The sequence below is a fragment of the Megalobrama amblycephala genome, linkage group LG17, assembly GCF_018812025.1.
Source record: "Megalobrama amblycephala isolate DHTTF-2021 linkage group LG17, ASM1881202v1, whole genome shotgun sequence".
NCBI classification, from domain to species: Eukaryota; Metazoa; Chordata; class Actinopteri; order Cypriniformes; family Xenocyprididae; genus Megalobrama; species Megalobrama amblycephala.
Window position 1 is genome coordinate 47,412,741 of NC_063060.1, and position 12,012 is coordinate 47,424,752.

The following is a 12,012-nucleotide window of genomic DNA, read 5'->3' on the forward strand; positions in this document are numbered from 1 at the left end:
ATCACTTGTAAATGTGTTACACATCATTTGCAAATCTTCTTTATAAATTATGTACAAACTGCAATTTGTAAATTTACCATTTATTTGCCATATGCAAAGGTTCTGCTACCTTTCAGTTACAGGATATAATAATTTTAGTCTTTACAATATTCCTCATTTAAATAATGTGCAGAATAAAGGGGCGGGGCCTGTTTGAGTTAGTTAGTGGTGTGTTGAAACTGGCGGTTATGGTAAGGGGTGGGACATTTCCCAAACACCAATCACAACACACTGCTCCAGCCGGCCAATCAGAGCACATTGTGCTTTTCAGAAGGAGGGGCTTCATAGAGACAGGATCTAAACAGAGCGTTACTGACAGACTGGGAAGAGAGGAGCTGCAACAATGAGAATATGAGGAAGCATTAAAACATCTCAGGTTGTGTATTCAACCCGGTTCCATAAGAAGGTGAACAAGACACTGCGCCTTGGTGTTAATGCTATGGAGAACGCCATCAGTGTGACCGGTGTCTGAAGCACATGTAAGAACATGGCCATATTCATTGGCAAATGGCAGTCTATGATGTCACAAGTGGAGCCCGTGAGTATAAAAGGGAGCCTGTAATACATGTCACCATCTCTTTGTATGTAGGAGGTTCGCAGGCAAGCATGGCAATGAGATGTAGCGTCTCATTCTCCTTCTCAGAGAAACGGGTTACATACACATCATGACACGTTCCTTTTCAAAATGGAACTTCAACGCTGTGTCTTGGTGAATCTATGGGGAACTCAATACCCCAGAAATGCCTGCCTCACTAAGCTGTGAATATGCACAAACACAGCGACTCTACGGGACAAGGCCAGAGTCAATAGTGTGTCAACCCCCAGGTTTCATCTTCTTTTCAATGCACTACAAACAAATCTGAAAACAAAAGAGTTGGTGATATGTAGCTCAGGCACCCTTTTATACTCGCCAATGAATACTGCCATGTGTTTACATGTGACACCGGTCACACTGATGGCGTTCCCCATAGCATCAACACCAAGATGCAGCATTGAAGTCTCACTTTGAAAGGGAACCTATTCTAGTAGAGCCCAAAAACAAAATCAAGACTTTGTACATAATAGATCCCCTTTAAAGACTTAAAAACATGGTTCATTTCTCCAGAGAGATGACAAACACAAAAGCAGCACAAATGCTTTTCCAGTTTATTATTTATTGCTTTAAAACAGTAGCATGAATGTAAGTGCAACTAAGTGTAGTTTATTGGATATTTCGTATGAACCGTGTTGTGGTTGAGACTTATAACTGTTCTTTGACCCGCACAGGATCAGTTCATCCACCTCTCTTATCACGTCCCACATTGATTCGTCTCCACTGTCATGAGTCTGGCCTACGCTTGGGTTAGTCATTAACATACGCCAGCGAGAGAATCAGCTCTACATCAAAAGCATTCTGGGACTCTGTCAGAAAAGAAGTGCAAAAAATGACAGCTTGTCACAGGGGCAGAACCCTTAAAGAGACAAGTTTATTCTTTATTCACCCTAAAAGTTCATAGTATCGCTTTAAACATATAACTGTATTATATTTGAAATGCAAATTTCTAAGGCGTCTAAATTACCAACATGATCAAAACTTCGCTGATAACCCTGTTGCACACAATTTACTACAGTCCTTCTGTCCTCTGATTGATAGTTTAGGCTTTTTTTTAAGTAAAAGTCTTTTAGTACAAATGTCCACCTTCAGCTCAGCTTCACGTATCTTTCTTCTGTGAAATATGTACTGATTTTTGTCCAGTAAACATTAGAATAACTTTGATATTGTTAGTAATATTTCAAGATGAACACATTGGACTGAAAAAACAAGTGTGTAAGGCTTTACAGGGACAAGCTGTTTTACCATTTTTCTAATTTTTCTCATCTAATTTTTTCTGAGAGTGAGAACACTAAGTAGTCCCATTGGAGCATCCGGCAGGCGCTAGCCACTCTTCGCTCACGACTGTTTCCGATTCACTTCCATCCACAAATTCAAAAAGAGCCTGAAACCTCACGCTTGTGCATTTAGTGAGTTTGCACTGAATGGTTGCCACGTCATTGGCATCTCGGAGCGAGCAGCGAACGCCACCGCCATCATTGCCATGAACTGGGATCTCTGTAATGTTTGTGTCGGAGGAGCTTTGAAACGCAGAGCTGGAGTTTTTCGCACAGTCGAGCCGCTCCTTCTCCACAGACACCACGCCGTGTCCCCGAATAAACCTGGGAGCTTGGCAGTAAACCCGTGTCACGTCCTCCACGTTCCTGAGGTTGTTCCTCAGCCAGTCGGAGAGATACTGTATCCCACAGTCACAGCGCCAGGGGTTCCCGTGGAGCTGAACGATGCACTGGAAGTCCAGCTCATCGAAAAAGCCATCAGGGATGCTCTGTAGGCTGTTCATGGACAGGTACAGCTGCTCCATGTCGTGCAGATCCTTCAGCAGACCCACTTCCAGTGAGTTCAGTTTGTTCTTCTGCAGATGGATGGCTTTTATACTGAACAGTCCTTTGAAGACGGTGCCAGGCAGCGTCGTAATTTGGTTCTCGGACAAATCCAGCTTTTTCAGAGAGATCAGGTTCTGAAAGAGATCTGAAGGAACCTCAGAGAGCTTATTCTGAGACAGGTCCAGATAGGTAAGGTGATGCAGTTTGTGAAATACAGAGGGGTGAAGCTGCGCCAGCGCGTTCTTCTTGAGGATCAGCTTCCGCAGGCTGGACGGAAACACGTCAGTGCTCAGGTCACTTATGTGATTGCTGCGGAGGTTCAGCTCCTCCAGGTGATCCAGGTGGGCGAAGATCCCTGCCGGAAGCTGCGGGATCATGTTGGTCTGCAGTGAGAGCACTCTCAGGAGAGAGTTGTTCTGGAAAACATCCGCCGAGACCAAGCTGATCTGGTTGAAGGACAGGTCCAGCTCCTGCAGTTTGTGGAGACGATGGAAGAGACGATCGGGCACAGACAACAAGATATTCGCCCTCAACTGCAGCATCTCCAGTTTCTGCAAGGAGTCAAAAATGCCGCCGTCCAGAATGCTGATCTTGTTGTTGTTGAGAAGCAGTCTTGTCAGGTTGGTCAGCGAGCTGAAGGTCCGCACGTCAAACATCAACCAGTTAGAGTTTCCACTGATGTCCAGCTCCTGCAGCTCAAGCAGGCGGTCGAAGGCGTCGTGTGAGACCGTTTTCAAGACGCCGTTGAGGACGACCAGTTTGGTGAGTGTGAGGTTCTCTCTGAAGGAATGGCTGTCCAGATGCGTGACGCCCGACGCCACTACAATCAGCTCTCTGACCTGTTCTGAGATGTTGACAGGTAGGGTTCTCATGTCGTCGTCTGCGCAGACGACCTTTGCAGCGGAGAAGCACTGGCAGAGTTCAGGACAGCAGTCGCTGCAGTGAAGCTGAATCAGGACGAGCAGGAGCGCAGCCCAGTGTTTGCTCATGACTTCTGGGAAAAGAAAAGCCACAGTTCAGTTTCAGTCACTGCGTCTCTTCGAAGTTTGGGCTGTGTTCACATCCAAAAATAATAGTTAAACAACTCTCATATGCAGTTTTAACAGGTCAGAGATCGTCTCTGCATTTACATGAACATTCATTACACTGAGTAGAAGAAAACTTGACTTCATCAAATGTACATTAGGTCTTGATCATTGAAAGTAAATGTAAGGTTGCAGTACATTTGACAAACACTTTTATCCAAAGCGTATGTTTTGTCAGCGTGTGCGTTCCCTCAGAAATCAGACCCAGTACTTTGATATTATTAGTGCAGAAACAATTTACAATAAAGTTTGATTTATTAACATTAGATAACTACAATATTTAAGATGAACTGACTATGAAATAACACTTCTGAAGCATTTATTAATATGAGTTATTAGTTAATATTAACTAATACATTATTAAAATCAAAAGTTGTATCTGTAATGGACCGGAGCAAATATGAACAAACAATTAGTATTTTTGTTAACTAACATAAAGATTAATAAATACTGTTTGCTCATTGTTAGTTGATGTTTGTCAATGCGTCAACTAACGTTAACTAATGGGAACTTATTGTTAAGTATGTAAACAATGAAAATTAGTATATTTATGAATTTACATTAACCTAGATTAATAAAAGCTGTAAAATAATATTTTTCATTGTTCATGATTCCTAACTAATGGTAATGATTTTTTTTTCTAAGATCACATTTTAGTCATTTAAAAGAAACGTATTTATTTTAATATTATCCACAAAGAACATTTAAATTTGCCCATAAAATGGCTCAGGGGACTACAAAAATAAATATATAAATAAAATAACAAAATTAATATTGAAAATGATTAATTACTGGTTCTTTCTTTAGAAATTTATGGTATTCTCACCCATGCCCTCGCACACGTCCAGCTCCAGGAGAAATGAGCGACGTCAGTGACTCTCAGATGAACTCTGGGTCTGAGGACACTGATGGTGATTGGTCAGCTCTATCTGTGACATCATCATGGTTTGATCAGTTTCAGACCCTCAAACAGCTAAAACACACTGACTGCATGCACTTATACTGCTCAAATCATTATTCTTTTAGTTCAACATTAATAATAATGAATTCTCCCAAATACAGTGATCATGTGGTGGTAACAGAGCCGACAGAGGACGGATTTCAGTGGATGTATTTGTGCAGAGCAAGACTTATGGATTGACCCGTGCAGACAGTTGAGCAACACAAGAGGTGTGTGTTTTGATTTATTTGCTTTTCTGTGGTCAACAGAATTCAGATGGATTTCAGATCTGTGAACGCTGTTCACCATTAAACAGCAAATAATTCAACATGATTTACAGATTCAATCATATCACATTGTCACAGGCCCCACTTGTGTTATTTTGAGAAAGTGTAATAAGAACACAAGAACACATTCCTCTCATCATGTCTACAGTGATTCACACTAACATCTATCAGTCTATTCATATTCATTACATTTCATACATTCAGTTTTTAAATGTTTTAAATGTTTTTCCCTGGTTATATGAGTGTTAAGGGAACATTTCATTGGATCATTCTTCAAACATTATGGGAACGTTACATTTTAATGTTCTCTGTTTTGATAACTTTGAACAAATGTTATATTAACGTTACTAGAAGAACAGTTGTTCGTAAAGTTCACAGGATGTTCCATGTTGTAAAAAGTAGTTAAATAATTTACTTAATTTAACACATAAAAATACATTTTGTTTGTGTAGATTAATGTATTTAGGTTGATTTAGCAATATTAAATAATATTTTTGACTGTGAGCAAACCTGTTAATTTAGTTAATTTAACCAGTAAATGTTTATGTTGGCCTTTTTAGGTTACCATTTTTGTTCAGTGCAGCTGGGATAGCCTACTATTTTATTTTATTTTATTTTATTTTATTTTATTTTATTTTATTTTATTTTATTTTATTTTATTTTATTTTATTTTATTTTATTTCATTTTATTTTATTTTATTTTATTTTATTTTGTTGTCATATAATTATTCTTTAACATACACTGCCCTCCAAAAGTTTGGAAACGCTCTAGAAAAGTGGGGTTTTGGACAATATTGGCATGAATCCTTTTTAATTTGTGATAATTTTGCACTGATAAGGAACAACACAAACTACAAAAACATATTTTATTACATAAATTGTTTATACGTAGAAAAATCTTAAATTTTCGATTAATCAATATATCCAGCATTAGCAGCTATCTGACCTAAACTGGGTTCTGATTGGTTCATTGTATTCTAAACTTAATTGGAAATCAATTGTTGAAGCTATTAAGGTGTGCTGACCCAAACATCTTTTACAAACCTGGGCCAAGTTTAATCCAGTAACCAGCATCACAGCTGGCAAAGGGGCATGTCTGACTTTGACATGTATATATTGCCATTATTATGTTATCAAAATGAAAATTATTATTGCTGGTCTTCAATAATAATGTCAAGTTACCTTAATGTATTTGCACCAAAAAATGATAAGGATTTATGCTGATATCGTCCAAAACCACACTTTGCCAGGAGTGTTCCCAAACTTTTGGAGGGGTGTGTAAGTTTTGTTGTTGTTGTTTTTTATTACTGCGCAGTGTGAAGTTGTGTGAAACTGCAGCCTCGAGCGGTGGGAGGATCTTCAGGTGTGGCTTCAGAGCTCGTGAGGATGATGATAATGATGATGATGATGATGATGCTTGAGGAGTTTCATTCAGGTGTCAGCAGCAACTCGAGCGGCTCTCAGCTCATCTCTCTCCCTCCAGCGGTCTTTAACTCAGTGTTCAGGCGCACAGATGGCCAACGCGGGTCTGCAGCTCCTCGGCTACACTTTGGCTTTTCTGGGTCTCTTGGGTCTCATCGCATCTACAGCCATGCCCGAGTGGAAGATGTCCTCATACGCCGGAGACAACATCATCACCGCCCAGGCCATGTACGAGGGGCTCTGGCAGTCCTGCGTGTCTCAGAGCACCGGGCAGCTCCAGTGTAAAACATACGACTCCTTACTGCAGCTACCAGGTACGAGTTCATCCGTTCAGTGTGTGAGAGAGAGAGACCACTTATTCCTGCGCATGTCCAGACAAGTCAGACGAATACCGCAAATTCTTCAACAGATGTGTAGAATGATCTAAACCTCTGGATGTATTAGTTTAAGACTTTAATCTTCATCTGAGCTCGAGCTGTATTTGTGTAACAATAAGTGAAGACAAAAAAAAAGTTTCTGTCTCTATTCACAAAGTTAACAGAATGTTCTCTCAAAGTTCTTCTAGTAACGTTAATAGAACGTTCTTTAAAAGTTATCTGGTCTTTAATAATGTTCTCAGAATATTTGCACAAAAACACAATTTATACATCGTTCATGGAACGTTTTTCTGAAACATTTTAGTTTCTACCTTGTTACTCCTTATTTCAGAACATTCAAAAGTAACATTCAAAAGTAACATTCAAAAGTAACGTTCCCATAATGTTTAAACTGAAGAATGATACAATAGAATGTTCCCTTAAGGTTCACATAATCAAGAAAAAATATTTAAAATGTTTAAACTAGACACAAGACAGAAATAACATTCTTTAGAACTTTTTTCCCGATGGGCTCCAGGTATTTTCCTTTCAGAGCAACACTGAATGTGTCGAAAACATATGGAGTGGGTGAAAATTATTCTCTTTTACACTTCTGTTTCTTCTGTTTCTTTTACATTTAATTTTAAATTACCAGCATAACCAATTGAATAAACTGAAAATGGTCACATGATCAGGGACTTATTTTCTTACATTTGAATAAAGTCACTGTGAAATCAAAATGGATAGACCTTATCTTTTATGAAATATTGTTTTAATCATGTTTAACAAGCCTGGACTGTTGGTGAATCAGCTGATGGGATGCGATGTGCTACGATGATGGAATGCAATGTGATGAGATATGATGGGATGCGATACGATGATGGGATGCGATGGGATGGGATATGATGGGATGCGATACGATGATGGGATGCGTTGGGATGAGATATGATGGGATGCGATACGATGATGGGATGCGATGGGATGAGATATGATGGGATGCGATACGATGATGGGATGCGTTGGGATGAGATATGATGGGATGCGATACGATGATGGGATGCAATGGGATGGGATATGATGGGATGCGATACGATGATGGGATGCGATGGGATGGGAGACGATACAATGCTTAACTGTAAAGCTGCTTTGACACAATCTGTTTGCAAAAAGCGCTATATAAATAAAGGTGACTTGACTTGACAATGCGATTGGATGTGATGCGATACGATGCTGGGATGGGGTGTGATTGAAAGGGATGAAATGTGATGTGATGTGAAGGGATGCGATGTAATCCATTGATGAGATGAGATGGGATGGGATGTGATACAATGATGTAATGTGGCTCTCTCAGGGGAAGTTCAGGGCGCTCGCGCTCTCATGATCCTCGCCGCCTTCCTGTGTGGCATCGGTCTGCTGGTCGCCGCCGTCGGCATGAAGTGCACAACCTGCCTGTCTGACAACACAGAGCTGAAGAACAAGGTGGCCATGGCTGGAGGCGTCCTCTTCATCATCGCAGATAAGTTGCTATTCACTTTCATTCATTCCAGAAACAACTAATGTGTGAAGACACAGAAGAGCGCTGAGATTAACCAGGTCAACAAAGTTATGAAAGTCCTAAGACAGCAGCATGTTCATGTCAAATCTCTTCTTATTTCTACAAGGGTTTGTGCTCTTTCTGCCACAAGCTGGTATGGAGAAAACATAAGACGAAAGTTCTTCGACCCGTTCACTCCAACAAATGGCAGGTGAGCGTCAGTTTAACGGTTCAAATGATGCCAGCTTAATTTATTACAGCTAGATGAGTCACATTATATTTATGGTTTGGGTCAATCCTTACATTTTATTATTAATATTTCAGTTTTTCAGCATGTGTGGCTTTACGTCTAATATCTTAATTTTTAATAATTCAATAATAATCCATCCAAAGATGTGACTTGATTATAGTGCATATTGTTATTCATTAATTGAATTGTGTCTTGAACATCCATGGTGAAGTCATGTGACACACAGGCATGGCTCTAAATGGTCATGTGACTGTGGTTCAGTGGTCAGGTGCTGATGTTGACTCGTGTGCTGACAGGTTTGAGTTTGGCAAGGCTCTGTACGTGGGCTGGGGAGCGTCGGCGCTGGCCGTGATCGGCGGGAGCATGCTGTGCTGTAACTGTTCGAGCAAAGCTGCTGGGAAATCATACCCGCCTCCTTCCCGCGCAGCAGGACGACCGGGAACGGACCGCGTGTGAATCCCCAGGATCAGCAGTCATATGAACACACCTCTGTCTGCCAGTGATGTGCCAATCAGTTTCTGTATGTACTTTATTACTGTATGTGTTGTAATGCCAAAACTTCTCACGATGTTTCAAAAGGCTTAAATCAATGTGTTGCTTCACTACTTAATAAAATATTTTAATAATAAAATTCATTTTTTCATTGATGTTATGAACAATTCATTATTATGTGTCACGCCCCTGTCTGCCATTGGTCAGTAAAACAGACAGCTCCGCCCCCAACTCTGAGTCAGTGAATTAAACTTGTGTGAAAAATTGGAACATGGCATAAAACGTTTGTGAATAACTCCCTAGAAAATTGGCGCAAAACATAATAAAAGTGTAAGTTTCGAGTTTTGGGCTCTTTTTCCTCCATCATAAATGAGTTAATCTCAGAGCGTCAGACGAAACACAATAAACGCCATCATGTGATCTTGCGTTCGGATGCTGGTGTTTGGGAACACAATCGTGTGAGACGCTTCTGGAGGAATTAATCCAAATCATTCTGATGACAGACTTTGACTCAGAACCACCAAACCAATGTTTGAGATCCTGCGATGCGATTGGTCCACTGGTTAGTCCAGTTTTCCAAAGTCACATGAGTTTATTGTCACACATAGAGGGATTTATTCAGTAAATGTGTTTCCAATATAGTTTATACGTGTTTCTTGTTATCGGAAGAATTTAGCACGCAAGTTTTTTATGCACATTTTAAGATTTAATGCCTATCCTGATGTTTCCATCCAGCACTCTTTTATATTGCAAAATCCACATTAAAAATGTATGGATAGAAACACAGCTAGTGTGAGAGTGTCGGGCTGATGCAGTGATGGTGAAACAAACTTTAAATGACTGAATATAAAGAAAGTATTTGAACATCCAAAACTATTACACACTTCAGCTTGACTCTGTTTTCCAGTGTAGTTCAACTGCTGTTATAAATACATGATAATAGTGGAAGATTCATGGGTTTAAGTTTCAGGTGAGTTTATCTGCTAAAGATTTGCTCAGCGGGGTGTTTGCTCTCTATCGTGTGTGTGTGTGTATGTGTGTGTGTGTGTGTGTGTGTTTGGACATGCTCCGGGTTGAACCTGTGTGGACCTGCACACATTCCTCCCACATTATCCACCAGAACAGAACAACAGCACACAGTTAGGACGGAAATATCACCATGTGTTCATTACTTCAAGGTTGTGCTCATAAACTCTGATAATGAAGAGCAGCACAGCGACGGAGGTGTGTTTCTCAACATCCTCAGCCTACAGATGAGTCTCAGCAAACACATTATCAGACAAGCACCACTCACTATCAGACAAAGCACACCACAAATCACAGTCAAGAATAAACACACACAGTTTGTCCGGGGTGGATAGATTATGTAGCATTACTTCACACTCATTATAATGTGAGCTGAGATCTGATCTGTCCATTATACTAACCAGACTGTGACTGAATCATAATGAAATCTAAATCTCATCACCAATTAATTTTCTCTTACATTCAACAAGGGCCGTGGGAAGTAGTGACAATGACATAAGAAAGGACTTTTCTTGTAATACATTTGTGCCAGTCAAAGACAGAATATGCACGGACGTTTAAGTTTAGATTGCATAAGTTGAATATGTGACACATAACATTTTAGTTTTATGTAGACAGAAATGAATTAGATGAGATGCTGCTAGGCTTGTAACCACACACCCACCGATTCCTGTGAATGTGAGAGATGGAGAGGGGGTGAGGCGGCTGTCAGTGAATGATGAGTGTGTTAGTGAAGGGAGAATAAGCTCTCATTTTTTAACATATGTCTTTAATAAACATAAATTACCACATTTATATGGTGATCTGATTGTAGTAGTGTGTGTACGTATGTTGTCTTTTTCATGCACTGAAGATGATGAAGCTGTTTCTCAAACCCCTAGTGTCTGGTGAAGGAAGTGCAGGGGTTTGTAAGTTCATGAAAAGCTGATATTTAATTCAATAATTATCATTTATCATTCTGAATATGGGCCCCAGCTTGGTTAAGGTGATCATTCATGTGGGCCCCATGAGGTTTTTGTGTGTAGCCCACCTTGGCCCCATTATTAGCTCACATTTTGAACCCAATTGTGCCATATAATGAACATCTAAATGGGCAGCCCTGTCATGTGCCCCTATGGGCTGACATACACGGGGTCCATGTGGAGCCGATGGACATATTTCTTTGGCCTCCGTTCGGGTTGCAAATGCAGAGCCCAAGTGACAGCCCATCAAAAACCCACATGGAAATGTTGGCTGGGTTATGAACAAACGTTCTTCCGGTAATGTTAATAGAATGTTTGTTCAGCATTATCTGGCTTTTAATAATGTTCTCAAAATGTTAGCACAAAAACATTATTTATACATCATCATTGTTTTTTAAATGTTTGTACTTGTTTCAGAACATTAAGAGAACATTCAAAAGTAACGTTCTCATAATGTTTGAAGAATGAAAAAAATGGAATGTTCCATTAATGTTCATTTAACCCAGAATTTATTTAAACACTTTAAAAACAGGATGTTTTGAATGTTCAGAGATAATAATGTTTCATAACTTGATGGGACCGTTAGCAAAATGTTATTAGAACATACTTTTGTAGGCTGTGTATGTGATAGAAATTAAAATATAATGTGGTTTTTACAGCAAAGTTCATATTGAATCTTCACTGATAGTGTTTGATGAAACATGCTACAGAAACACACACTGGTGTCAAAAGAGACACTGACTTCACTTGGACTGACGGAGAAATAAAGTAACTTTTGTCTCTGTGTGAGAAAATGTGACCCGAGCGTGAAAACAGTCAGTCATGTGATTGTGGGCAGCCCTTGATGATTCTTGCCATGAAGCCCACTGCTGTATGAAGAGTGAAGAGTTTTGCACAACAAGGTTAGAATCTAACAAAGATTAGAATCAGAGATTTCTCAGATGTTTCTGTGATATTAACGTCAATATGTTCAACAAGAGCAGTTAGTTTTGATTAGTCATGTGTCTGATGTAGAGAACTGTGTTTAGCATTTTTCAAAAAGTTTGTTTTACAATTGCAAACTAAGTGTAAAGCAGATAATGTGTCTGCAGTATTTCAGACTTGGTCTGAAGATAGATACACGAGTGAATGGTTTCACTGAGTGGGCCTCAAGTACCACATTTAGCTTGAGCATTTAAAAAAAAAAAAAAAACTGTAAAGCTCA

At 39.7% G+C, this 12,012-nt stretch overlaps 2 protein-coding genes across 3 annotated transcripts; one reads left to right on the plus strand and one right to left on the minus strand.

Moving 5' to 3' along the window:
* Positions 1–1,171: 1,171 nt before the first annotated feature.
* zgc:153913 (carboxypeptidase N subunit 2) lies at positions 1,172–4,513 on the minus strand. 2 transcript variants are annotated; one of them, XM_048163580.1, is made up of 2 exons: positions 4,366–4,513; positions 1,172–3,448 (listed from the first exon to the last, which is right to left on the minus strand). In XM_048163580.1, exons 1-2 carry the CDS (start codon positions 4,367–4,369, stop codon positions 1,923–1,925), a joined length of 1,530 nt encoding a protein of 509 aa, XP_048019537.1. In that variant the 5' UTR covers positions 4,370–4,513; the 3' UTR covers positions 1,172–1,922. The 2 variants fall into 2 exon arrangements, with proteins under 2 accessions (XP_048019537.1, XP_048019538.1); XM_048163581.1 differs by having other exon boundaries at positions 1,172–3,445; positions 4,366–4,497.
* Positions 4,514–6,103: 1,590 nt separating this feature from the next.
* On the plus strand, positions 6,104–8,975 carry cldn1 (claudin 1). Its single transcript, XM_048163610.1, has 4 exons — positions 6,104–6,502; positions 7,896–8,060; positions 8,205–8,289; positions 8,625–8,975. The coding sequence occupies exons 1-4, from the start codon at positions 6,280–6,282 to the stop codon at positions 8,782–8,784; spliced, it is 633 nt and encodes a 210-aa protein (XP_048019567.1). The 5' UTR covers positions 6,104–6,279; the 3' UTR covers positions 8,785–8,975.
* The last annotated feature ends 3,037 nt before the right edge of the window (positions 8,976–12,012 follow it).

What these genes read in the sequence shown, in the direction of transcription:
- cldn1 (XM_048163610.1), top strand. Translation starts at nt 6,280, where the DNA reads ATGGCCAACGCGGGTCTGCAGCTCCTCGGCTACACTTTGGCTTTTCTG. An exon ending in CTCCTTACTGCAGCTACCAG is followed by an intron (nt 6,503 to 7,895) that starts GTACGAGTTCAT and finishes TGGCTCTCTCAG; the next exon opens with GGGAAGTTCAGGGCGCTCGC. An exon ending in TTCACTCCAACAAATGGCAG is followed by an intron (nt 8,290 to 8,624) that starts GTGAGCGTCAGT and finishes GTGTGCTGACAG; the next exon opens with GTTTGAGTTTGGCAAGGCTC.